Here is a 25,934-nt window from a genome sequence, read left to right on the forward strand (position 1 = left end):
TGTCATATTCTAGGTTCTTCAAAGTAGCCACCTTTTGCTTTGATTACTGCTTTGCACACTCTTGGCATTCTCTTGATGAGCTTCAAGAGGTAGTCCCCTGAGGAGTTCCCAGAGATGCTTAGCACTTGTTGGCCCTTTTGCCTTCACTCTGCGGTCCAGCTCACCCGAAACCATCTCGATTGGGTTCAGGTCCGGTGACTGTGGAGGCCAGGTCATCTGGCACAGCACCCCATCACTCTCCTTCATGGTCAAATAGCCCTTACTTTCAAAGTTTTCCCAATTTTTCGGCTGACTGACTGACCTTCATTTCTTAAAGTAATGATGGCCACTCGTTTTTCTTTACTTAGCTGCTTTTTTCTTGCCATAATACAAATTCTAACAGTCTATTCAGTAGGACTATCAGCTGTGTATCCACCTGACTTCTCCTCAACGCAACTGATGGTCCCAACCCCATTTATAAGGCAAGAAATCCCACTTATTAAACCTGACAGGGCACACCTGTGAAGTGAAAACCATTTCAGGGGTCTACCTCTTGAAGCTCATTAAGAGAATGCCAAGAGTGTGCAAAGCAGTAATCAAAGCAAAAGGTGGCTATTTTGAAGAACCTAGAATAGTACATATTTTTAGTTGTTTCTCACTTGTTTGTTATGTATATAATTCCACATGTGTTAATTCAGAGTTTTGATGCCTTCATAGTCATGAAAATAAAGAAAACTCTTTGAATGAGAAGGTGTGTCCAAACTTTTGGTCTGTACTGTACATCTGGATTGATGGAACTGGAGAAGGTGTCCGCTGCAAGACAAAGACCCTGGACTACGAACCCAAATCTATTGAAGGTAAGATACAAAACACTCTCCCCCTCAGTCCTGCTGTGAATGCCATAACACCCCCCCCCCCCCCTCCTGTGTACAGCAGGGTCCCCGCCCTCAGTTATGGTAGACATCTGGCCTCAGGGTTTGAAGGAGAAATTCCAGTGAAGCTTAACCTTTATGTTGGTATTTGTTTCATGGTGCATTCTGGGATTAAAGTTCCTTTAGTCTGGACTCTTAACCCCTTCCCACATTTGGAAGTAACTACGTCCAGACTGCACGTAATTTAACGCAATCGGGTGTACAGTCAAAAAGCCATTTGTACTACAAAATGGTACAAAAAATAACTACGGCTGGTCCCGCAACAAACAAGCCCCTACACAGCTCAGTCAACAAAAAAGATAAAAATACACATCTCAAAAAAAATAAATAAATGAACATTACTAAGGGTACTTTCACACTAGCGTTTTTCTTTTCCGGCGTTGAGTTCCGTCCTAGGGGCTCAAATCCGGAAAAGAACTGATCAGTTTTATCCCCATGCATTCTGAATGGAGAGTCAGTCCTTCAGGATGCATCAGGATGTCTTCAGTTCAGTCTTTTTGACTGATCAGGCTTTTCAGAAAAACGTAGCATGCAGTATTTTTACCTCCGGCCAAAAAGCCTGAACACTTTGACTGAACGACGGATCAGGCCTTTTTCCCATTGACTTGCATTAACGCCGGATCTGGCACTGTGTGTTCAGTCAAAACGGATCAGGCTTTTGCATGTTAAACCCGAAAAATGTGAAAAAAAAGTTAAAGTCCATAAATGGCGGATCCGTTTTTTCCAATGCATTTTTTCATTGTGATCAAAATCCTGATCAGGATTCAAATGTAATCCGTTTTCACACGTTTTTCCGGATCCGGCGGGCAGTTTCGGTGTCGGAATTGAACGCCGGATTAAAACAACGCTAGTGTGAAAGTAGCCTAAATGAAGCCAACATAAATTAGACATATGGGGAATGTTAATTAATAACTATTTTGAGAAGAATCACTATTTGTCTTAAAGGGGTTGTCCGGGTTCAGAACTGAACCTGGACATACCCCCATTTTCACCCAGGCAGCCCCCCTGACTTGAGCATCGGAGCAGTTCATGCTAAGATGCTCTCCTTTGCCCTTCGCTGAATCATGCAGGGAAAAGGCATTTTCTGGAGTTCCGGTGACTAACCGGGCTCTCCGTAGGGCTGCTAGGAAGTTCTGAACCCGGACAACCCCTTTAAAATCAGAGAAATTGAAATTTAGAAAATTGACAATTTTTCTATTTTTTGGGTAAATTTGGGATTTTTTTTTATGCATAAAGGTAAAACATCAGCTCAAATTCACCACTAACAAGAAGTACAATGTGTCACGAGAAAACAGTCTTAGGGCTCATGCAGACGACAGTCCACAAAACACAGATACTGCCTGCGTGCATACCGTATTTAGCGGAACAGAACAGCCGGCCCCTAATAGAACAGTCCTATCCTTGTCTGTAATGGGGACAATAATAGGACATGTTCTATTTTTTTTGGCGGAATGGCCATGCGGACACGGAGTCTTTTCCCTTTTTTTTTTTACATTTATTTTATTTTATTGAGGCCCCATTGATGTGGTCACAAAAAACAGAACAGACACTGAAAAAAATATGTTTGTGTGCATGAGCCCTAAGAATTACTTGGACCAGTAAAAGCGTTCCAGATTTACCAGATTAAGTGACACATCACATTTGAAAAACGGGGCTCTGGCATTTGGTCCAAACTGGCTTTGCTGGAAGGGGTTAATTGGGTTTTTGGGGGAATAACAACTTTGTCTTGGTTATGACCTGCTCTAAAATGGTGATTTACGATAGGAGTCCTGTATAGGACATTTCCTGCACATGCCTGGTTTTGTACAAGATTGGGAAAAACCTGGCTAGTCTCTTCCAAACAAGTGTCTACAGGCCATTTGAGGCACGGCAGCTTCAGTGAAGTGACTGGTACGAGCTGCAGTGTTTCACACAACCGATAGGACAGGGGTGGTGCTGCTTTTGGAAGAGAGAAGCCATGCTTTTCTAACTCTCTACAAACCCTTTGAATTAAGGGTCATTTGAGCACTAATTTGTTGGGAAGGTCTTCTTAAAATAAGCTGATTGCAGGGTGTCCTCTGCCTGGACCATCAGTGATCAGCTGCAATTTGTATGAAAACCTGTCAGGAAGTGTTTGGTTTTCCTGCAGCGCCACCACAGGAGAAATGAAGCATTGCAGAGTGCCCAGGTGCACCACCACCTCCATTCAAACAGACTCTTAATTTCTGGGGAGGTTCTAGAGGTTAGACTCCAGCGATCAGATGCTTATTCCTTTATCCTGTAGATTGGGGAGGGGAATAAGTGCTAGTAGGAGATGCCTTTAAGTTGAAGGTTACCAGAGATGTGTAAGTCTACCATTTTGTTTAAGATGCTCTTCCATTTTAGAGGTTCCAGAAAGGAATTTTGACGGGTCAAGTACTTACCAAGCTGAAGGTTCCAACAGTGACATGTACCTCATCCCTGTTAGGATGTTCAGAGACCCATTCTGCCTTGACCCCAACAAGCTGGTCATTTGTGAAGTCCTAAAATACAACCAGAAACTAGCAGGTAAGGTGTTCTGACAAGTCTATCCCTTTAAATTACTCCTCCCTGTAATCTCTGTTGGAGGGGTGTGTTGGCTATGTCCAGGTAAAGTCTGCAGACTGATACCTGCCTGCCTTATTTTCAGTGTACACAGTAGGGAGCTTTGCTCTGGCAGTGGTTCCTCTTGTGTCAAAAACTTCTCATATTCTGCAGAAAACAACCTGCGTCACACATGTAAGAAGATTATGGACATGGTATCTGACCACATCCCGTGGTTTGGCATGGAGCAGCAATACACCTTACTCGGAATCAATGGACACCCATATGGATGGCCTGATAATGGCTTCCCTGGACCACAAGGTAAGGGGCTTCAGTGTTTTTTGCAAAGATTAGCCATCTCTTGAGCCATGCTGGGTTCTTAACACATTACCATCTAGTCACCAGGTCTTCTGCCATTGGACCATTGTGGCTCTTCCTCATTAGCTGCAGGCCACACATTTGGTCATCCGAGTAGTAAAGGGAATTGTAGATGTTGCAATTGGCCTCTATTTATATAAAGTTTGATGTGTAAAATAAGCGTCAATCAGAATGTCCTCTGCTGTTACTTTCCCTCAGGACCTTACTACTGTGGTGTTGGAGCTGACAAGGTATATGGCCGAGATATTGTGGAGAGTCACTACAAGGCCTGTCTGTATGCTGGAGTCAAAATCCTTTTGGAATGACCTTTGGAACTTGATAGAATGTGGATTGTCCACAAAGTTATCACTCAAGTTCTGCAACATCAGTCTTTCCCCTCTCTAGACCGTCTAGTTGACAACAAGACTGGGTCTCAAACATCTTCTAGTTGAAGGAGTTTCTGAAGAATTGAATCCTACTGCAGAAGTTGGCATTGACCTTGTCTCCTTTATTACAGTAGGAGTTCCAGGTTGGCCCTTGTGAAGGCATAGACATGGGTGACCCATTTGTGGATGGCTCGATTCATTCTCCATACAGTATGTGAAGATTTTGGTGTGGTGGCAAGTCTTGACCCCAAACCCATAACTGGAAACTGGAATGGAGCTGGATGTCATACAAACTACAGCACCGCAGACATGAGGAAGGAGGGCGGCCTAAAGTGAGTCTTCTAAAATGTTTTATATTTTCTTGATTTCCTACTGAATGTGGCCAATAGTCTTCCAATAACCTAGGAGCTTTAACACTCCATGTAGTCTACCACCCCATGGTACTGGCATCACCACCAGGTGCTTCTAAAGCTTCCGATTTCACATGTGGCCTTTTGATCTAGTGTGTGATATTTAATGGATTGGACATCCCTTGCCATATAATCTGACCATGTCCATTCTTTGTCTTTAGACACATAGAAGATGCCATTGAGAAACTGGGTAACCGGCATGATTACCACATCTGCGTCTACGACCCACGTGGAGTGAAGGACAACTCTCGATGTCTGACCGGTCAGCATGAAAGCTCCAGCATCCACAAGTTGTCAGCTGGTGTGGCGAACTGCGGCGTCAGTATTAGAATTCCCCGCCAGGTTGGACAGGAAGGATTTGGTTACTTCGAAGATCATCGGCCAGCTGCCAACTGTGACCCATACGCTGTTACTGAAGCCCTTGTGAGGACAACCATACTGAACGAGACTGGCAGTGAAACGAAAGACTACTAGAATAATTAACCTGGGGGCTGGATCCGCCGCTAATATTCCATCCATATGTCCTAATTCTTCCGTCTCACAAGAGTCTGTTTTTAAGAAAAATAGTTATATTTTTGTCTACACTACTTGATGTTTTTATCTGAAATTCCTTCCAGTTTGGAAGGATAAAGGGGCATTAACCCAACTGTGGATGGAGGGCTGAATACTATTCCTTTCCCATATTGACAGTACGGGTTTATATACTAATCTGCCGCTGTAAAATGAGTGCCATACTTATTGCACTAGTGATAATAACTGAAATAAAGTGGCCTAAATGGGAGGAAATGCTCAAAAACCCAAACACTGTGGCGTGTTTATAACTGGGGGAGCAATTCCTCCGCATGTGATCCGTTGCAAACGGCAATCCCCAGCAGAAATGCTTACAATGGAGGATGTCGGCAGCGGACGACATGCACCACAATGGCATCCTACACAAGATGGGATAATGTGTGGATGCAAATATAAAAATACATACAGTACAGACCAAAAGTTTGGACACACCTTCTCATTCAAAGAGTTTTCTTTATTTTCATGACTATGAAGGCATCAAAACTATGAATTAACACATGTGGAATTATATACATAACAAACAAGTGTGAAACAACTGAAAATATGTCATATTCTAGGTTCTTCAAAGTAGCCACCTTTTGCTTTGATTACTGCTTTGCACACTCTTGGCATTCTCTTGATGAGCTTCAAGAGGTAGTCCCCTGAAATGGTCTTCCAACAGTCTTGAAGGAGTTCCCAGAGATGCTTAGCTCTTGTTGGCCCTTTTGCCTTCACTCTGCGGTCCAGCTCACCCCAAACCATCTCGATTGGGTTCAGGTCCGGTGACTGTGGAGGCCAGGTCATCTGGCGCAGCAACCCATCACTCTCCTTCATGGTCAAATAGCCCTTACTTTCAAAGTTTTCCCAATTTTTCGGCTGACTGACTGACCTTCATTTCTTAAAGTAATGATGGCTACTCGTTTTTCTTTACTTTTTTCTTGCCATAATACAAATTCTAACAGTCTATTCAGTAGGACTATCAGCTGTGTATCCACCTGACTTCTCCTCAATGCCACTGATGGTCCCAACCCCATTTATAAGGCAAGAAATCCCACTTATTAAACCTGACAGGGCACACCTGTGAAGTGAAAACCATTTCAGGGGACTACCTCTTGAAGCTCATCAAGAGAATGCCAAGAGTGTGCAAAGCAGTAATCAAAGCAAAAGGTGGCTACTTTGAAGAACCTAGAATATGACATATTTTCAGTTGTTTCACACTTGTTTGTTATGTATATAATTCCACATGTGTTAATTCATAGTTTTGATGCCTTCAGTGTGAATCTACAATTTTCATAGGCATGAAAATAAAGAAAACTCTTTGAATGAGAAGGTGTGTCCAAACTTTTGGTCTGTACTGTAAATCACTGCGAAAGGTGCACCACAATGATATGCAACTGATAACACTGGCCAATCCCTCAAGTAGATGTTAAGAACTGAGACTTTAGCCAATGTATTCCTGTCAGGAACACATCGGAGCCCTTTTGCACCACCGTCAAGGTATCTCAGCGTGGCATGGGTTCCTACCACTAGACTACCCTACGGTGTGTGAACACGGTCTGAGAGGTGCTAAGGGCTCTTTCACACTTGCGTTGTCCGGATCCGTCGTGCACTCCATTTGCCGGAGGTGCCCGCCGGATCCGTAACAACGCAAGTGAACTGAAAGCATTTGAAGACGGATCCGTCTTCAAAATGCGTTCAGTGTTACTATGGCAGCCAGGACTTTAATAGCGTCCTGGCTGCCATAGTAGTAGTGGGGAGCGGGGGAGCAGTATACTTACAGTCCGTGCAGCTCCCGGGGCGCTCCAGAATGACGTCAGGGCGCCCCATGCGCATGGATGACGTGATCCATGTGATCACGTCACCCATGCGCGTGGGGCGCCCTGAGGTCACTCTGAAGCGCCCCGGGAGCCGCACGGACGGTAAGTATACTGCTCCCCCGCTCCCCACTACACTTTACCATGGCAAACAGGACTTTAGTGTCCTGGGAGCCATGGTAACCATTTAGAAAAAGCTAAACGTCAGATCCGGTAATGCGCCGAAACGACGTTTAGCTTAAGGTCGGATGCGGATTAATGCCTTTCAATGGGCATTAATTCCGGATCCGGCCTTGCGGCAAGTGTTCAGGGTTTTTGACCGGAGCAAAAAGCGCAGCATGCTGCGGTATTTTCTCCGGCCAAAAAACGTTCCGTTCCGGAACTGAAGACATCCTGATGCATCCTGAACGGATTTCTCTCCATTCAGAATGCATGGGGATAATCCTGATCAGGATTCTTCCGGCATAGAGCCCCGACGACGGAACTCTATGCCGGAAAAGAACAACGCAAGTGTGAAAGAGCCCTAAGATACAACTTACAGCCAAGCACCCACATACCTCCAGGCTACCAGGTGCAACAGAATGCTACCCCAGCAGTGCGCAATGGCACATCCTAAACATATCAAGAAAAATAACTGAAATAAAGTGGCCTAAATGGGAGGAAATGCTCGAAAACAAAGTCTCTGATTAACCACTTCCCGCAACTGTAACGCCGAAAGGAGTCATTGCGGCGGCTCCCCCAGGCTACGCTAACGCCAATAGGCGTCATCTCGCGTGAGCCGAGATTTCCTGTGAACGCGCGCACACAGGCGCGCGCGCTCACAGGAACGGAAGGTAAGAGAGTTGATCTCCAGCCTGCCAGCGGCGATCGTTCGCTGGCAGGCTGGAGATGTTTTTTTTTTAACCCCTAACAGGTATATTAGACGCTGTTTTGATAACAGCGTCTAATATACCTGCTACCTGGTCCTCTGGTGGTCCCCTTTGTTTGGATCGACCACCAGAGGACACAGGTAGCTCAGTAAAGTAGCACCAAGCACCACTACACTACACTACACCCCCCCCCGTCACTTATTAACCCCTTATTAGCCCCTGATCACCCCATATAGACTCCCTGATCACCCCCCTGTCATTGATTACCCCCCTGTCATTGATCACCCCCCTGTAAAGCTCCATTCAGACGTCCGCATGATTTTTACGGATCCACTGATAGATGGATCGGATCCGCAAAACGCATCCGGACGTCTGAATGAAGCCTTACAGGGGCATGATCAATGACTGTGGTGATCACCCCATATAGACTCCCTGATCACCCCCCTGTCATTGATTACCCCCCCTGTCATTGATTACCCCCCTGTAAAGCTCCATTCAGACGTCCGCATGATTTTTACGGATCCACTGATAGATGGATCGGATCCGCAAAACGCATCCGGACGTCTGAATGAAGCCTTACAGGGGCATGATCAATGACTGTGGTGATCACCCCATATAGACTCCCTGATCACCCCCCTGTAAAGCTCCATTCAGATGTCCGCATGATTTTTACGGATGCACTGATAGATGGATCGGATCCGCAAAACGCATCCGGACGTCTGAATGAAGCCTTACAGGGGCGTGATCAATGACTGTGGTGATCACCCCATATAGACTCCCTGATCACCCCCCTGTCATTGATTACCCCCCTGTAAAGCTCCATTCAGACGTCCGCATGATTTTTACGGATGCACTGATAGATGGATCGGATCCGCAAAACGCATCCGGACGTCTGAATGAAGCCTTACAGGGGCATGATCAATGACTGTGGTGATCACCCCATATAGACTCCCTGATCACCCCCCTGTAAAGCTCCATTCAGATGTCCGCATGATTTTTACGGATGCACTGATAGATGGATCGGATCCGCAAAACGCATCCGGACGTCTGAATGAAGCCTTACAGGGGCGTGATCAATGACTGTGGTGATCACCCCATATAGACTCCCTGATCACCCCCCTGTCATTGATTACCCCCCTGTCATTGATTACCCCCCTGTAAAGCTCCATTCAGACGTCCGCATGATTTTTACGGATCCACTAATAGATGGATCGGATCCGCAAAACGCATCCGGACGTCTGAATGAAGCCTTACAGGGGCGTGATCAATGACTGTGGTGATCACCCCATATAGACTCCCAGATCACCCCCCTGTCATTGATTACCCCCCTGTCATTGATTACCCCCCTGTAAAGCTCCATTCAGACGTCCGCATGATTTTTACGGATCCACTGATAGATGGATCGGATCCGCAAAACGCATCCGGACGTCTGAATGAAGCCTTACAGGGGCATGATCAATGACTGTGGTGATCACCCCATATAGACTCCCTGATCACCCCCCTGTCATTGATCACCCCCCTGTCATTGATCACCCCCCTGTCATTGATCACCCCCCCTGTCATTGATCACCCCCCCTGTCATTGATCACCCCCCTGTAAGACTCCATTCAGACATTTTTTTGGCCCAAGTTAGCGGAATTATTATTTTTTTTCTTACAAAGTCTCATATTCCACTAACTTGTGTCAAAAAATAAAATCTCACATGAACTCACCCTACCCCTCACGGAATCCAAATGCGTAAAATTTTTTAGACATTTATATTCCAGACTTCTTCTCACGCTTTAGGGCCCCTAGAATGCCAGGGCAGTATAAATACCCCACATGTGACCCCATTTCGGAAAGAAGACACCCCCAGGTATTCCGTGAGGGGCATATTGAGTCCATGAAAGATTGAAATTTTTGTCCCAAGTTAGCGGAACGGGAGACTTTGTGAGAAAAAAATTAAAAATATCAATTTCCGCTAACTTGTGCCAAAAAAAAAAAATTTCTATGAACTCGCCATGCCCCTCATTGAATACCTTGGGGTGTCTTCTTTCCAAAATGGGGTCACATGTGGGGTATTTATACTGCCCTGGCATTCTAGGGGCCCCAAAGCGTGAGAAGAAGTCTGGTATCCAAATGTCTAAAAATGCCCTCCTAAAAGGAATTTGGGCACCTTTGCGCATCTAGGCTGCAAAAAAGTGTCACACATCTGGTATCGCCGTACTCAGGAGAAGTTGGGGAATGTGTTTTGGGGTGTCATTTTACATATACCCATGCTGGGTGAGAGAAATATCTTGGTCAAATGCCAACTTTGTATAAAAAAATGGGAAAAGTTGTCTTTTGCCAAGATATTTCTCTCACCCAGCAAGGGTATATGTAAAATGACACCCCAAAACACATTCCCCAACTTCTCCAGAATACGGCGATACCACATGTGTGACACTTTTTTGCAGCCTAGGTGGGCAAAGGGGCCCATATTCCAAAGAGCACCTTTAGGATTTCACAGGTCATTTACCTACTTACCACACATTAGGGCCCCTGGAAAATGCCAGGGCAGTATAACTACCCCACAAGTGACCCCATTTTGGAAAGAAGACACCCCAAGGTATTCCGTGAGGGGCATGGCGAGTTCCTAGAATTTTTTATTTTTTGTCACAAGTTAGTGGAAAATGCTGATTTTTTTTTTTGATTTTTTTTCATACAAAGTCTCATATTCCACTAACTTGTGACAAAAAATAAAAACTTCCATGAACTCACTATGCCCATCAGCGAATACCTTGGGGTCTCTTCTTTCCAAAATGGGGTCACTTGTGGGGTAGTTATACTGCCCTGGCATTCTAGGGGCCCAAATGTGTGGTAAGGAGTTTGAAATCAAATTCTGTAAAAAATGACCTGTGAAATCCGAAAGGTGCTCTTTGGAATATGGGCCCCCTTTGCCCACCTAGGCTGCAAAAAAGTGTCACACATCTGGTATCCCCGTACTCAGGAGAAGGTGGGGAATGTGTTTTGGGGTGTCATTTTACATATACCCCTGCTGGGTGAGAGAAATATCTTGGCAAAAGACAACTTTTCCCATTTTTTTATACAAAGTTGGCATTTGACCAAGATATTTATCTCACCCAGCATGGGTATATGTAAAATGACACCCCAAAACACATTCCTCAACTTCTCCTGAATACAGAGATACCAGATGTGTGACACTTTTTTGCAGCCTAGGTGGGCAAAGGGGCCCATATTCCAAAGAGCACCTTTCGGATTTAACAGGTCATTTTTTACAGAATTTGATTTCAAACTCCTTACCACACATTCGGGCCCCTAGAATGCCAGGGCAGTATAACTACCCCACAAGTGACCCCATTTTGGAAAGAAGAGACCCCAAGGTATTCGCTGATGGGCATAGTGAGTTCATGGAAGTTTTTATTTTTTGTCACAAGTTAGTGGAATATGAGACTTTGTATGAAAAAAAAATGAAAAAAAAAATCATCATTTTCCACTAACTTGTGACAAAAAATAAAAAATTCTAGGAACTTGCCATGCCCCTCACGGAATACCTTGGGGTGTCTTCTTTCCAAAATGGGGTCACTTGTGGGTAGTTATACTGCCCTGGCATTCTAGGGGCCCGAATGTGTGGTAAGGAGTTTGAAATCAAATTCTGTAAAAAATGACCTGTGAAATCCGAAAGGTGCTCTTTGGAATATGGGCCCCTTTGCCCACCTAGGCTGCAAAAAAGTGTCACACATCTGGTATTGCCGTACTCAGGAGAAGGTGGGGAAAGTGTTTTGGGGTGTCATTATACATATACCCATGCTGGGTGAGAGAAATATCTTGGCAAAAGACAACTTTTCCCATTTTTTTATACAAAGTTGGCATTTGACCAAGATATTTATCTCACCCAGCATGGGTATATGTAAAATGACACCCCAAAACACATTCCTCAACTTCTCCTGAATACAGAGATACCAGATGTGTGACACTTTTTTGCAGCCTAGGTGGGCAAAGGGGCCCATATTCCAAAGAGCACCTTTCGGATTTCACAGGTCATTTTTTACAGAATTTGATTTCAAACTCCTTACCACACATTCGGGCCCCTAGAATGCCAGGGCAGTATAACTACCCCACAAGTGGCCCCATTTTGGAAAGAAGAGACCCCAAGGTATTTCGTGATGGGCATAGTGAGTTCATAGAAGTTTTTATTTTTTGTCACAAGTTAGGGGAATATGAGACTTTGTAAGAAAAAAAAAAAAAAAAAAAAATCATCATTTTCCGCTAACTTGTGACAAAAAATAAAAAGTTCTATGAACTCACTATGCCCATCAGCGAATACCTTAGGGTGTGTACTTTCCGAAATGGGGTCATTTGTGGGGTGTTTGTACTGTCTGGCCATTGTAGAACCTCAGGAAACATGACAGATGCTCAGAAAGTCAGAGCTGCTTCAAAAAGCGGAAATTCACATTTTTGTACCATAGTTTGTAAACGCTATAACTTTTACCCAAACCATTTTTTTTTTACCCAAACATTTTTTTTTTATCAAAGACATGTAGAACTATAAAATTTAGAGCAAAATTTCTATATGGATCTCGTTTTTTTTGCAAAATTTTACAACTGAAAGTGAAAAATGTCATTTTTTTGCAAAAAAATCGTTAAATTTCGATTAATAACAAAAAAAGTAAAAATGTCAGCAGCAATGAAATACCACCAAATGAAAGCTCTATTAGTGAGAAGAAAAGGAGGTAAAATTCATTTGGGTGGTAAGTTGCATGACCGAGCAATAAACGGTGAAAGTAGTGTAGTGCCGATTTGTAAAAAAGGGCCTGGTCTTTAGGGGGGTATAAACCTGTGGTCCTTAAGTAGTTAATATTCATGAGAGGACTTGCAAGAAAGAACAACTATCACTGAAAGCAAGTATCCTAAAACATAACTTTTAATTATATATAAATAAAATAATGACACCCATGGATCCTATGGATCCTTTGACAAAAATGACGAGCTATCAACTACAAAAGGGCTGAGGAAGTGAGGTGCCAAGGCACAATCAGTCAAATACGGGGAATGAGAGCTATCCCTTAACTGATCCCTTACACTTCTCCACCCAGGGACACACCTTGATGGTAGGTGTTCCCTGTTCTCGTACCTAGGACTATACTGTCCTTAATCTGTCCTTAACCCAAGGCCTCATGCACACGACAGTTGTTTTTATCGGTCCGCAAAATGGGGTTCCGTTGTTCCGTGATCCGTGTCCGTTTTTGCTTCCGTTGTGTTTCCGTGTGTCTTCCGTTTTTTTTTGCGGACCGTCAGAAAACAAGGAAGGGTGAAAAAATTTTAATTTTAATATCTCCACCCAGGATACTGGTATATATGCAGGTCACCTGAGTTTGGTTTGGTGGCCATTTTCTGTAGTCTTTACAGGGTACAGAGGTTCTTTTGGTTGCTTGTCTTTGCTGTTTCACCATGGCGGATGACTCCGAGGAAGAGGTCGTACTGCATAGGCTTATTTCTCGGCGATGGGGATAGCGCACTCTTTTGTTGGACGAGGAACCTAGTAGAAGGCAGCGATTTTGGGTCCATCCGATTGTTTCACAATGCTACCGGAAAGGACACTTTCATACCCTCTACCAAGATCTGCGCCTGCATCCTGAGAAGTTTTTTTTCCTTCTGTCGGATGTCAGTGACTACATTTGATTGCTTGCTGTCGTCTCTACGTACTGTCCTTACCTTCATGGACACCAATATGAGGCGCAGCATTTCTCCTGAGGAAAGGCTCATCGTCACGTTGAGGTAAGCAATATTTTACGTTTCTAGTTTCAACAGTAATGTGCACGGCTTCTGTCAGGAGGAACATGTTTCTGGAAATGGCTGCTGTTAGACATGTGCTACTGTTTGCTGAAGTTACCTTTCTTTGCCCATAATGTTTTGCGAACATTGTTATGTCCTTTTTTTTTTTACTTCAATCCCTGACACATAATATGGCAATATTAAAGGTCGTCGATTCTTTTTAGCAGGTTTCCAATTTGTGTTCAGCTAACGTCATCATCATGCATAATGTTCACATCATTCTTAAGTCGCCCATAACCTTCTGCATGTAAAGGGTCTAAACACAGTTGTTGTAACTTAGTTGTGGTAGTACTGCCCACACCCCAATCGCTGGTAGTGTTTGGTTCATACACACAAAATCAAATTTTTTTTTTTGTTTAGTCGACAATGGACATAGATTGTTTAAAAACATGTCTTGTATACAACATTATAGGCGAATCATGTATCTGATGTTCCCTTTGATTTGCTGCTTACTGATATATATATATATATATATATTTTTTTTTTTTCCTACAGATTCCTTGCATCCCTGCATTTTGAGTTTCTTTTAGGAACCTCGACGATCTCTCGGATTGTACGTCACACTTGCCATGTCATCTGGCAGCAACTCCAAGAGACGGTGATGCCACAGCCCAAGGCCGATGATTGGGTTCGGATCGCTGAGGGCTTCAATATTTTTGCGCAGTTTCCAAACTGCATCGGGGCAATGGATGGCAAGCACATCCGTGTGAAGAAGCCTCCTCACTCAGGGTCCCGATTCTTCAATTATAAACAATATTTTTCGGTAGTGCTGATGGCTGTTGCTGACAGTAACCACCGGTTTATAATGGTTGATATCGGGGCCTATGGAAGCACTGCGGATGCTCGCATCTTTAGTGCTTCTAGAATGGGTGAGCGGCTTCGTGCCAACCAGCTTGCCCTGCCCGAGTCCAGAAGACTGCCCGGATATGCAGGTCCGCCGGCTCCATTTGTCATCGTGGCGGATGAAGGGTTTGCATTGACTCCCCATGTTAGGCGGCCCTTTCCAAAGCGTGGTTTGGATGTCAGGAGGCGTATTTTGAACTACCGGTTGACTCGTACCCGTCGGTATGTTAAGTGCGCTTTTGGGATACTCTCTAGCAAGGGGAGGGTGTTTTTGTCATCCATACAAATGGATCCGGAGAATGCTACCCTAGTGATTCAAGCTTGTGTTGTTCTACACAACTTCACCAGGATTAATGAGGCTTTCTCTTCTGTTGACATGGAAGATTTTCCTACGTCATCAGGTTTGGGTTTGGAAAGGACCCTGCATAGACGACCTGGGACTGCAGGCATTGCAGTTCGGGAACTCTATGCAGACTACTTTTACAGCCCAGAGGAGTCCTTGCCATGGCAGAGGGACGCTATTCGTGGCAGTTTTTGAAATCTTCTGGGCTCTTTAGTTGTTTATTATTTTGTAGGTAGATTATGTTAATTTATTGTGGTAGTTGAGTGTAGGGACTCGCAAGAGAATGAGGACCCTTGACGTGGGCTTGCGGGCTGAGGTTTTTTTGGCCATCACATAGTTAAAAGTAAATATCAATACTAATGATGTTTTCCACAAAATCTCACCGACATTAACATCATTAGTATTTAGTGTAATGGGCCAAAAAAATCTTCTAATACCTCATGTTCACATTATAGCAAAATACAGATTATGAGTAGCTAATATGAGACGCACAGGAGTGAGTGAAACCACAGAGGGAGGTGCTCTCAGTAATAAAGGATTCGCCCTTCCTTTAACAAATGAACAATATGAAACAATATACTGGGCACTCGCACTAAACGTGGAAACATACGACAATATAGTAGTTTAAACAGTTTATTAATAAGCTTGATGTGAATAATATAAAATAAAATAAAATAATACGCAATATACTACACTGGGCTTATTTAAAAGTCAAAAAATGGATACATTAGGTATAAAAACCGTGAAGTAACGTTAGACTAAAATTGATACAATAAATACAAGGAATTAATAGTGCAGTTGAAATAAAAGATAGCAGCGATGATGTTTCATAAGTAATGTCTCATTCCAATTTGGGAATAGATAGTAGGTTGGGAAAGGTCTCCGATTATTTCAAAGGACAAAGAAAGCAGTACTCTGTTGTAGTGAGTGTTTGGTTGCGGCGTCCCGCTTTTACTCACTGTTCAGTAGTTACTGATGTTAATGTCACTGCTGGGGTTCCGGTTCTCTGTGTCTCCGACTGCTCGCCTTCTGGTTATCTCTGCCTCCGGTCTATGTGGCTCTAGGCACCGCTCCGTGCGTTTTCAAGAGCCGATGTCCTCCAAGCCTCTATTTGCCTGCTTCCACACTCCACCGCAAGCTCTTTTTTCCGCAGAGTCATACCAGTGTGGAAGCAGGCAAATAGAGGCTTGGAGGACATCGGCTCTTGAAAACGCACGGAGCGGTGCCTAGAGCCACATAGACCGGAGGCAGAGATAACCAGAAGGCGAGCAGTCGGAGACACAGAGAACCGGAACCCCAGCAGTGACATTAACATCAGTAACTACTGAACAGTGAGTAAAAGCGGGACGCCGCAACCAAACACTCACTACAACAGAGTACTGCTTCTTTGTCCTTTGAAATAATCGGAGACCTTTCCCAACCTACTATCTATTCCCAAATTGGAATGAGACATTACTTATGAAACATCATCGCTGCTATCTTTTATTTCAACTGCACTATTAATTCCTTGTATTTATTGTATCAATTTTAGTCTAACGTTACTTCACGGTTTTTATACCTAATGTATCCATTTTTTGACTTTTAAATAAGCCCAGTGTAGTATATTGCGTATTATTTTATTTTATTTTATATTATTCACATCAAGCTTATTAATAAACTGTTTAAACTACTATATTGTCGTATGTTTCCACGTTTAGTGCGAGTGCCCAGTATATTGTTTCAAAATACAGATTATGTTCCTCAAAATAAAAATGTATGTACATTGTGAACTGGTGTGCGTCTATATGTGTTTATGAAATGTCTTGAAGAACTGTAAAAGTAAGTTTTTTTAATAAAATTCCCACAAGCCAATTTCAATTTTCAGATCGAAATTTTCTTTTAGAAACATGTCATGAAATAAAGGATACACAAACAACAATAATCAAAACAAAAAAACATTTCAAGAACATATGACATTACAGATCAAAAAGGTCTCGTGTAAACGAGCCATGCCCATAAGATGATTGTGGCCGTACATGGACAGGATCAGTGGCCCGAGTTGCAATACTTTGTGTGAAAGTAGGTGCTATCAGGTCTTGGGACCGTTGGTAAGTTGGTTGGGGGGGGAAAGATGACCCTTGAGGTGGGTGTTGAGGCTGGTGATAGCTGCATCCATGTTGCTGCGGGGGGATATTCAAGATCTGCTTGCGCAGATCATTAATATAGGAGTGTATGTCTCCCTGGTAAGGGGAGGCGTACATTTTAATAACAAGGGCCATTGAAGCCACACATTCATGATGCATTTCAATGGGCTCTTGCTTCAATAAAGGTTGAAAGGCCCCTCAGCATTGACTCCATCAATGCCATCACTCCTCCACTGGGCAAGGAAATCTATGACTTGGGCATCTATAATCTCCCGAGTCGGTGCCCAGAGGAAGAATTGAGGGACATTGCGGCGACGCCTGGGCTGCGGCCTGCTGGACTGGTGAAGGGCTCCGCGGAGATCGGGTGGCCTCAGCCTGGTCCGGCTCCTCAGGGGCGTTGGGGCAGGACAAGCTGCCGGTGAAAAAACTGCCGGTGTATCACTTAATGCCGCCTCGGAGTCTTCATGCTCATCAAGACTGTCCACAGTACTGTATAGGAAAATGACATGAAAACATATATTACATCATTTGCCTACTACATTTTAGGCCTCTTTCACACTTGCGTTGTCCGGATCCGGCGTGTACTCCACTTGCCGGAATTACAACGCCGGATCCGGGAAAAACGCAAGTGTACTGAAAGCATTTGAAGACGGAACCGTCTTCCAAATGCGTTCAGTGTTACTATGGCACCCAGGACGCTATTAAAGTCCTGGTTGCCATAGTAGGAGCGGGGAGCGGGGGAGCGGTATACTCTACCGTCCGTGCGGCTACCGGGGCGCTCCCAGAATGACGTCAGAGCGCCCCATGCGCATGGATGACGTGATCCATTGCGATCACGTGATCCATGCGCTTGGGGCGCCCTGACGTCACTATGGAGCGCCCGGGGAGCCGCACGGACGGTAAGTACACTGCTCCCCCGCTCCCCGACTACACTTACCATGGCTGCCCAGGACTTTTGCGTCCCCGGCAGCCATGGTAACCACTCTGAAAAAGCTAAATGTCGGCTCCGGCTAATGCGCCGAAACGACGTTTAGCTTAAGGGCCAGGATCCGGATCAATGCCTTTCAATGGGCAATTAATTCGGATCCGGCCTTGCGGCAAGTGTTCCGGATTTTTGGCCGGAGCAAAAAGCGCAGCATGCTGCGGTATTTTCTCCGGCCAAAAAACGTCTCCGTTCCGGAACTGAAGACATCCTGATGCATCCCTGAACGGATTTCTCTCCATTCAGAATGCATTAGGATAATCCTGATCAGGATTCTTCCGGCATAGAGCCCCGACGACGGAACTCTATGCCGGAAGACAAGAACGCAAGTGTGAAAGAGCCCTTAAAAGTAGTTAATGTTTTCTAAATAAAAACAACTGTGTGTGAACTACATATACATTGAGCATGCATACATCACAGATTTTATCATAATTTAGAAATTTCTCATCAAAGTGAATTTTGAAAATAAAAATAAATTACATTTTTCAGGTTAATTAGCTCACAACGCCAAATATGAAAAATATTTTCAAAAAATTGATTGGCGTTTGGATCAGTCAAGCACAAAACGAGGTATACACATTCAAGGACCAAAAGCAGTGCTGATATTCTGTCCGTCTCTTCTGTATCTGGACTGCTTTGAACTTCCTACCATCCATATGTAATGTAAACCAAAAAGAACATCATTTCCTAATAAAAGATATAAAGATACAGGAGGCGGCATGTCGTCTCATCATACAGATCATCATCGGTGTTGGCCGGTGTTACTACCCCCACAAAAATGAATTGGTTCACCGACACAAAGGATAGGTCAACAAATTGTCCAACGCCACACAACCCCTTACATTCTAGACCACTATGGCTAAACCAAAATTAGGAACTAATAATTACCAGGTTTTTAGCACAACAAAAATACTTACGGCCTCAAATCCATCACCGGACGCAAAAACTGCACTGAGCAGCGTACAGATATGGCCTCTTTTTGGAGCTGCCTTCCCCACTCCGGCCTTGACTATTCAGCTCCCGGCGGAATTGGTCCCGGCAGCTGTTCCACCTTGTTTTCGTCTGTATAAAGAAATGAAATATTGCATTTAATGTAAACAAATGTCAGTCAAAACATAAAAAATATATCAGTAGAAATAGCAAAGGGAAAAGTAAAAGCAAAATCAAGTTGACAACTCAGATAAATGTATGAATAGGCCGGATTATACAGCACATGGTACAGTACTGCAGGTGTGGGGATACTAATGTACAATAAGTTTAGGAAGGAGGAGATTAGTCGTGCGAGCCATTTGGACTAAAAGAATATGACATGGAGACAACTATAGGATGCTCAATTACAAAGAGGACACGTGTGACAAAATAACAAGTGCACATACAGGCTTGAGACACGAGTACTGTTTGCTGGAGGCTCAGCCATTTATTGAAAAAAAAGATGGGGTATGGTATTTAGTGCACGACTGTTCCCAAAACCATGTACAGGTTTTATGCCAAATGAAGCTGGACCACTAAATATACATTCTTCTGACCACATGGAATTTATAGCTACATCATTTTAGGGCCAGACTGGGCAAGGACAGTACAACGACATTGCTGGCACTTACCTAAAGCTGCACGGCCATCTGCTTTAGACCATTCTGCCCGCCTCATGCTACGGGCCACTTGCTCCCAAGCCGACTCCTTGCGAACTCGGTCCTGATAATTATTTGACCGGGTGTCCCATAGTTCGGGCCTCTCCTGCAACAAATAAGTCTCTCCACATTCCAGCGGGGCATCTTAGTTGGCACTAATTATAATAGCCAGACACTCACTGCCACACCACACTAACCTGTGACCTTAAACTTCCTGTATCTGATATTTTTAAATTTTATTGGCACAAGTTCTGGCAGACAGTTTTGCCATGGCAAATGATAGAAATAAAACGGACGCGGATGACAATCGGATGTGCCTCCGCATTCTTTAGCGGACCCATTGACTTGAATGGGTCCACAAACCGTTTTCCGCGAAAATAATAGGACAGGTTATATTTTTTGGACGGACTGAAACCACGGATCACGGACGCGGGTGGCAAACGGTACATTAGCCGAGTTTTCCACGGACCCATTGAAAATCAATGGGTCCGCAGAAAATCACGAAAAAAATTGCGCAACGGACATGGAACACAACAACGGTCGTGTGCATGAGGCCTAACTGGGAGAAGGCTAGCTATGGCGCATCCCGACGCGTTTCCCCCCCCTTTATTATTGGAGGATAATTATGGGGGTTCCTCAGGGGACAAATATACTATAAACAGTAGTAGTGTACGTGCAACAATATGCACCGTATAAAACAATTGCAGCGGAACCAGATGATGCCGGGTATGTATATAGAGAACGCCACAAACAATGATAGGGCAGGTCTCAAAACATCTTACATCACCAATACAAGGTAAAAAGAAAGTTGTACTGGTAACCCATCACGATACACGGGCATTAGTGCAAGAGGATTGAAGGCAATTTACATACCGGGCTGCCGTAGTCAGTGACAATATACTGAAATGCTCAAAAACCCCAAACACTGTGGCATGTTTATAACCGGGGGAGCAATTCCTCCGCATGTAATCCGGCCTTTTCGTCTTGGCTTGTTCCATTATTAGGGGAACAGATAGGGAAATCTGTCACAAAGACCGTGATCGCCGAACAGTGTGCTGTCTTCCTGGCGCTAGAGTTCGACACATCGCGGATCGGGTTGACAGATTACTGGGAGGGGCTGGAGACGATCCAGCGGTCATGGTCCATATCGGAACCAATGACAAAGTTAGAGGTAGGTGGAGAGTCCTTAAAAATGATTTCAGAGATTTAGGTCAAAAGCTGAGGGCAAGGACCTCAAAGGTAGTATTTTCCGAAATACTGCCTGTACCACGAGCCACACAAGAAAGGCAATGGGAGATATAGGGAGATTAACAAGTGGCTCAAAGAACTGGTGTAGGAAGGAGGGGTTTGGGTTCCTGGAGAACTGGGCGACTTCTCTATCGGTACAGGCTCTAACGTAGGGACGGGCTGCACACCTCAATGGGGAAGGGGCAGCTGTGCTGGGGAGAAAGATGGCTAGAAGGTTGGAGGAGTGTTTAAACTAGGGACTGGGGGAGGGTAATTACGTTACAGGATGGGAAGATAGTGCAGATAGAGACCGGGGGCGAGGTAATAAGAATGGGGGAGGAATGGAAGGAGGGACTAGAACAGTTCAGAAGGAAAGGTGTAGGGTAAAAAAATATACATAAACCTCTCAAATGTATGTATACTAATGCCAGAAGCCTGACTAATAAAACTGGTGAACTGGAATTAGTGATGTGTGAGGAGGACTATGACATAGTGGGAATAACTGAGACACGGCTGAATGATAGCTATGACAGTGGGAATAACTGAGACATGGCTGGATGATAGCTATGACACTGGGAATAACTGAGACATGGCTGGATGATAGCTATGACACTGGGAATAACTGAGACATGGCTGGATGATAGCTATGACTGGGCAGTTAATGTACAAGGTTACAGTCTGTTTAGAAAGGATACGCACAACCGGACAGGGGGAGGGGTCTGCCTTTATATAAAGTCCTGTCTAAAGCCCACACTCCGTGAAGATATAAGTGAGGGACATGAACATGTGGAGTCTCTGTGGGTAGAAATACATGGAGCTAAAAACAACAATAAATTACTAATAGGAGTTTACTATAAACCACCTAATATACCAGAGTCCACAGAAAATCTACTACTAAACGAGATAGACGAGGCGGCAAAAATAATGAGGTGGTTATTATGGGGGACTTCAACTACCCAGATATAGACGGGAAACTGAATCTTGTATATCCCAAAGGGAAACAGGTTCTTGGCAATAACCAAAGACAATTACCTCTCCCAACTGGTTCAGGACCCGACTAGAGGGAGGCCATACTGGACTTAGTATTAAACCAATAGACCTGACAGAACAACAGACGTGCAGGTCGGGGGACACCTGGGAAATAGTGACCATAAAGTAATAAACCTTCCAATTATCATTCAAAAGAGCGTTTCTACAGGGAGGAACCAAAATACCAAACTTCAAAAAAGTTAAATTTAGCCAACTAAGAGAGGCCATAGGCCCCAAACTAACTGGGACAAAGTCCTCACAAATAAAAATACAGACACAAAATGGGATTCTTTAAAAACATCCTAAAATCTCATTGTGAGAGGTACATACCGTATGGGAATAAAAGGTTAAGGAACAAAAAGAAACCAATGTGGATAAACAGAACTGTAAAGAAAGCAATAAATGACAAAAAGAAAGCATATAAAACACTAAACAGGAGGGTAGCAAGGAAGCACTGAAAAACTATAAGGAAAAAAATAGAACATGTAAAAAACCAAATAAAAGCGGCCAAACTAGAGACCGAGGAGATTAATTGCCAAAGAGAGTAAAAACTAACCCTAAAATGTTCTTCAATTATAAAAATGTTAAAAAGTATAAATCTGAAGGTGTCGGCCCTTTAAAGAGTAATGAGGGGGGAGTCGCAGAGAGCGACGAGGAGAAAGCAAAGCTGTTAAATATTTTTTTCTCCAATGTATTCACTGAGGAAATAACTTGTCACATGACATGCAGAATGCAAAAATAAATTCCCCATTAAAAGTGTCCTGTCTGACCCAGGAAGAAGTACAACAGCGACTTAAAAAGATTAAAATAGACATATCGCCAGGACCGGAATGACATACACCCCCGTATCCTAAAGGAATTAAGTAATGTCATAGCTAGACCCTTATTTTCTGATATTTGCAGACCTCTATACTGACAGGGAATGTCCCACAGGATTTGGCGCATGGCATATGTGGTGCCAATATTCAAAAAGGGGCCAAAAAACAGAGCCTGGAAACTATAGGCCGATAAGTTTAACATCTGTTGAGGGTAAACTCGTTTTGAAGGTTTTCTGAGAGATGCTATCTTAGAGCATCTTAACGGAAATAAGCAAATAACGCCATATCAGCATGGCTTCGTGAGGGATCGGTCCATGTCAGACTAATTTAATTCAAGTTTCTATGAGGAGGTAAGTTCTAGACGTGACAGCGGCGAATCAATGGATGCTCGTATATCTGGACTTCTCAAAAGCATTTGACACTGTACCACATAAAAGGTTAGTATATAAAATGAGAATGCTCGGACTGGGAGAAAATGTCTGTATGTGGGTAAGTAACCGACTGAGGGATAGAAAACAGAGGGTGGTTATTAACGGTAGACACTCAGATTGGGTCACTGTCACTAGTGGAGTACCTCAGGGGTCAGTATTGGGCCCTATTCTCTTCAATATATTTATTAATGATCTTGTAGAAGGCTTGCATAGTAAAATATCAATTTTCGCAGATGACACTAAACTGTGTAAAGTAATTAACACTGAAGAGGACAGTGTTAATTGGCTTGGGCAGATAAGTGGCAGATGAGGTTTAACACTGACAAATATAAAGTTATGCACATGGGAAGGAATAATGCAAGTCACCCGTACATACTAAATGGTAAAACACTCGGTAACACTGACATGGAAAAGGATCTAGGAATTTTGATAAACAGCAAACTAAGCAGCAAAAACCAGTGTCAGGCAGCTGCTGCCAAGGCCAATAAGATAATGGGTTGCATCAGAAGGGGCATAGATTCCCGTGATATGAACATAGTCCTACCACTTTACTAATCACTGGTCAGACCACACATGGAGTACTGTGTACAGTTCTGGGCTCCTGTGAACAAGGCAGACATAGCAGAGCTGGAGAGGGTTCAGAGGAGGGCAACTAAAGTAATAACTGGAATGGGGCAACTACAGTACCCTGAAAGATTATCAAAATTAGGGTTATTCACTTTAGAAAAAAGACGACTGAGGGGAGATCTAATTAATATGTATAAATATATCAGGGGTCAGTACAGAGATCTATCCCATCATCTATTTATCCCCAGGACTGTAACTGTGACGAGGGGACATCCTCTGCGTCTGGAGGAAAGAAGGTTTGTACACAAACATAGAAGAGGATTCTTTACGGTAAGAGCAGTGAGACTATGGAACTCTCTGCCTGAGGAGGTGGTGATGGTGAGTACAATAAAGGAATTCAAGAGGGGCCTGGATGTATTTCTGGAGTGTAATAATATTACAGGCTATAGCTACTAGAGAGGGGTCGGGGATCCAGGGAGTTATTCTGATGCCTGATTGGAGTCGGGAAGGAATTTTTTATTCCCCTAAAGTGGAGAAAATTGGCTTCTACCTCACAGGGTTTTTTGCCTTCCTCTGGATCAACTTGCAGGATAACAGGCCGAACTGGATGGACAGATGTCTTTTTTCGGCCTTATGTACTATGTTACTATGTTACTATGTTACTATGTTACTATAGAAATCAGTCCCTGGTGTCACGGAAAGATACAAGGCTACAGTTGAAACTCGAAAAATTGTGCAGAGTTCATTTATTGCAGTAATGCAACTAAAAAGGTGAAACTAACATATGAGAGACTCATCACAGGCAAAGCGAGATATTTCAAGCTTTTTTTTCTGTTATAATTTGGATGATTACGGCTTACAGCTTATGAAACCCCAAAGTCACAATCTCAGAAAATGAGACTATTCTAAAAAAAGGTTCAATATTCTAGGCTCAAAGTGTCGCACAATTAACCCTTAACACCTGCAAAGTGTTCCCGAGCCTTTACATTGTCTCAGTATTTCAGTTGCATTACTGAAATAAATGAACTTTTGACAATATTCAAAATTTTACATGTATATCTGTCAATAATGTGGGCCCTTGTTTATGTGGGGATTCCTATTGACATAGAAAATATGCTTTTTTTTTGTATGGCTGTCACTAAGTGGCCTTCGGCTGGGCCTGGTTTGGGCACTTGGCTCTCACATGAGCTAAATCAGCAGAAATGCCATTTAATCCCTTAGATGTCATGGTCAGTAGTGACCGTGGCATCTAAGAGCCGGTTCAGACCTGAGCGTTTTACAGCGTGTTCCTACGCACTGTAAAACGCTCAACAAGGAGAAACCAATGCTTCCCTATCGGCATGGTTTTCACCTGGGCGTTTTACAGCGCGTAAGATCGCGCTGTAAAACGCCCGACGCCCCAAGAAGTTCAGGAGCCTCTTTGGGGCATAGTGTTGCGCGTTCCCGTACATAGACTTCCGGGAACGTGCGACAATGGGCGTTAGCTTGTCTCTGCGGCGCGATTGTAAACGCCCGTACAATCGCGCATACAGAGAGTACGTTCAGTACGCTCTGGTGTGAACCCAGCGTAAGTGGTTTAGGGGAAGAGGGCTCCCAATGTCTACCATTTGTACCCTGTGAATGAGATTGTAGGTTGCCGATGTCTTCTATCCCTGCATTACATTCCACAGAAAATCTCTAATTCAATTGGAAATTGATTCTGCAGTGGAAAAATCTGCAACAAAATCTGCATGTTTTTTTCCCTGCATTCTCTCTAACCATACATACACACACACAATTTAGAGATAATATAAGTATTGAAGAGAAGGCAGGTTCAGAGTGGATTCGTTCCCAAAAGGATGAGGAAATGTGGCGTTGATGACTAGGGAGTATTATGTCATGGAATCTCTGAGACAACTGAAGGATGACCAAACGTACGAGATGCTGTATATGGATCGCGTGGCAGATATTCAGCACCGTTTGAGGATTTTGTTACATAAATATGTGACATTAGATTTTTTGCCTAGATGTATGATAGAGAAACTTGTACCATTGTATCCTACTAAACCATCTTGGTATTTTTTACCCAAGGTTCATAAGTCGCTGAGCCAACCCCCTGGCCGCCCTATTGTGGCGGGGATTGGCTCGGTGACTGAACCATTATCTAAATATGTGGATTGGTTATTGAGACCATTGCTGAGCAGTGATGGTCAGTTCGCAGTGTTCGCCAGCGAACACATGCGGGCTGCCATCTTTAGTAAGGCAGACTCACCCGTCCGGTGATGCACAGGTAAGCCCTTACCTGTGCCGGGA

At 43.8% G+C, this 25,934-nt stretch overlaps 2 protein-coding genes across 2 annotated transcripts in view; both read left to right on the forward strand.

Moving 5' to 3' along the window:
* The window catches only part of LOC121009385 (glutamine synthetase-like), a 122,119-nt gene that overhangs the window by 38,857 nt on the left and 57,328 nt on the right, over positions 1-25,934 (forward strand). The gene's annotated exons all lie outside the window — the stretch shown is intronic.
* Positions 3,627-5,106, forward strand: LOC121009386 (glutamine synthetase-like). Its single transcript, XM_040442474.1, has 3 exons — positions 3,627-3,773; positions 4,029-4,527; positions 4,767-5,106. Exons 2-3 carry the CDS (start codon positions 4,382-4,384, stop codon positions 5,077-5,079), a joined length of 459 nt encoding a protein of 152 aa, XP_040298408.1. The 5' UTR covers positions 3,627-3,773; positions 4,029-4,381; the 3' UTR covers positions 5,080-5,106.

The sequence above is a fragment of the Bufo bufo genome, chromosome 8 (assembly GCF_905171765.1).
Source record: "Bufo bufo chromosome 8, aBufBuf1.1, whole genome shotgun sequence".
NCBI lineage: Eukaryota > Metazoa > Chordata > Amphibia > Anura > Bufonidae > Bufo > Bufo bufo.

What these genes read in the sequence shown, in the direction of transcription:
- LOC121009386 (XM_040442474.1), top strand. Translation starts at nt 4,382, where the DNA reads ATGGCTCGATTCATTCTCCATACAGTATGTGAAGATTTTGGTGTGGTG. An exon ending in AGGAAGGAGGGCGGCCTAAA is followed by an intron (nt 4,528 to 4,766) that starts GTGAGTCTTCTA and finishes CTTTGTCTTTAG; the next exon opens with ACACATAGAAGATGCCATTG.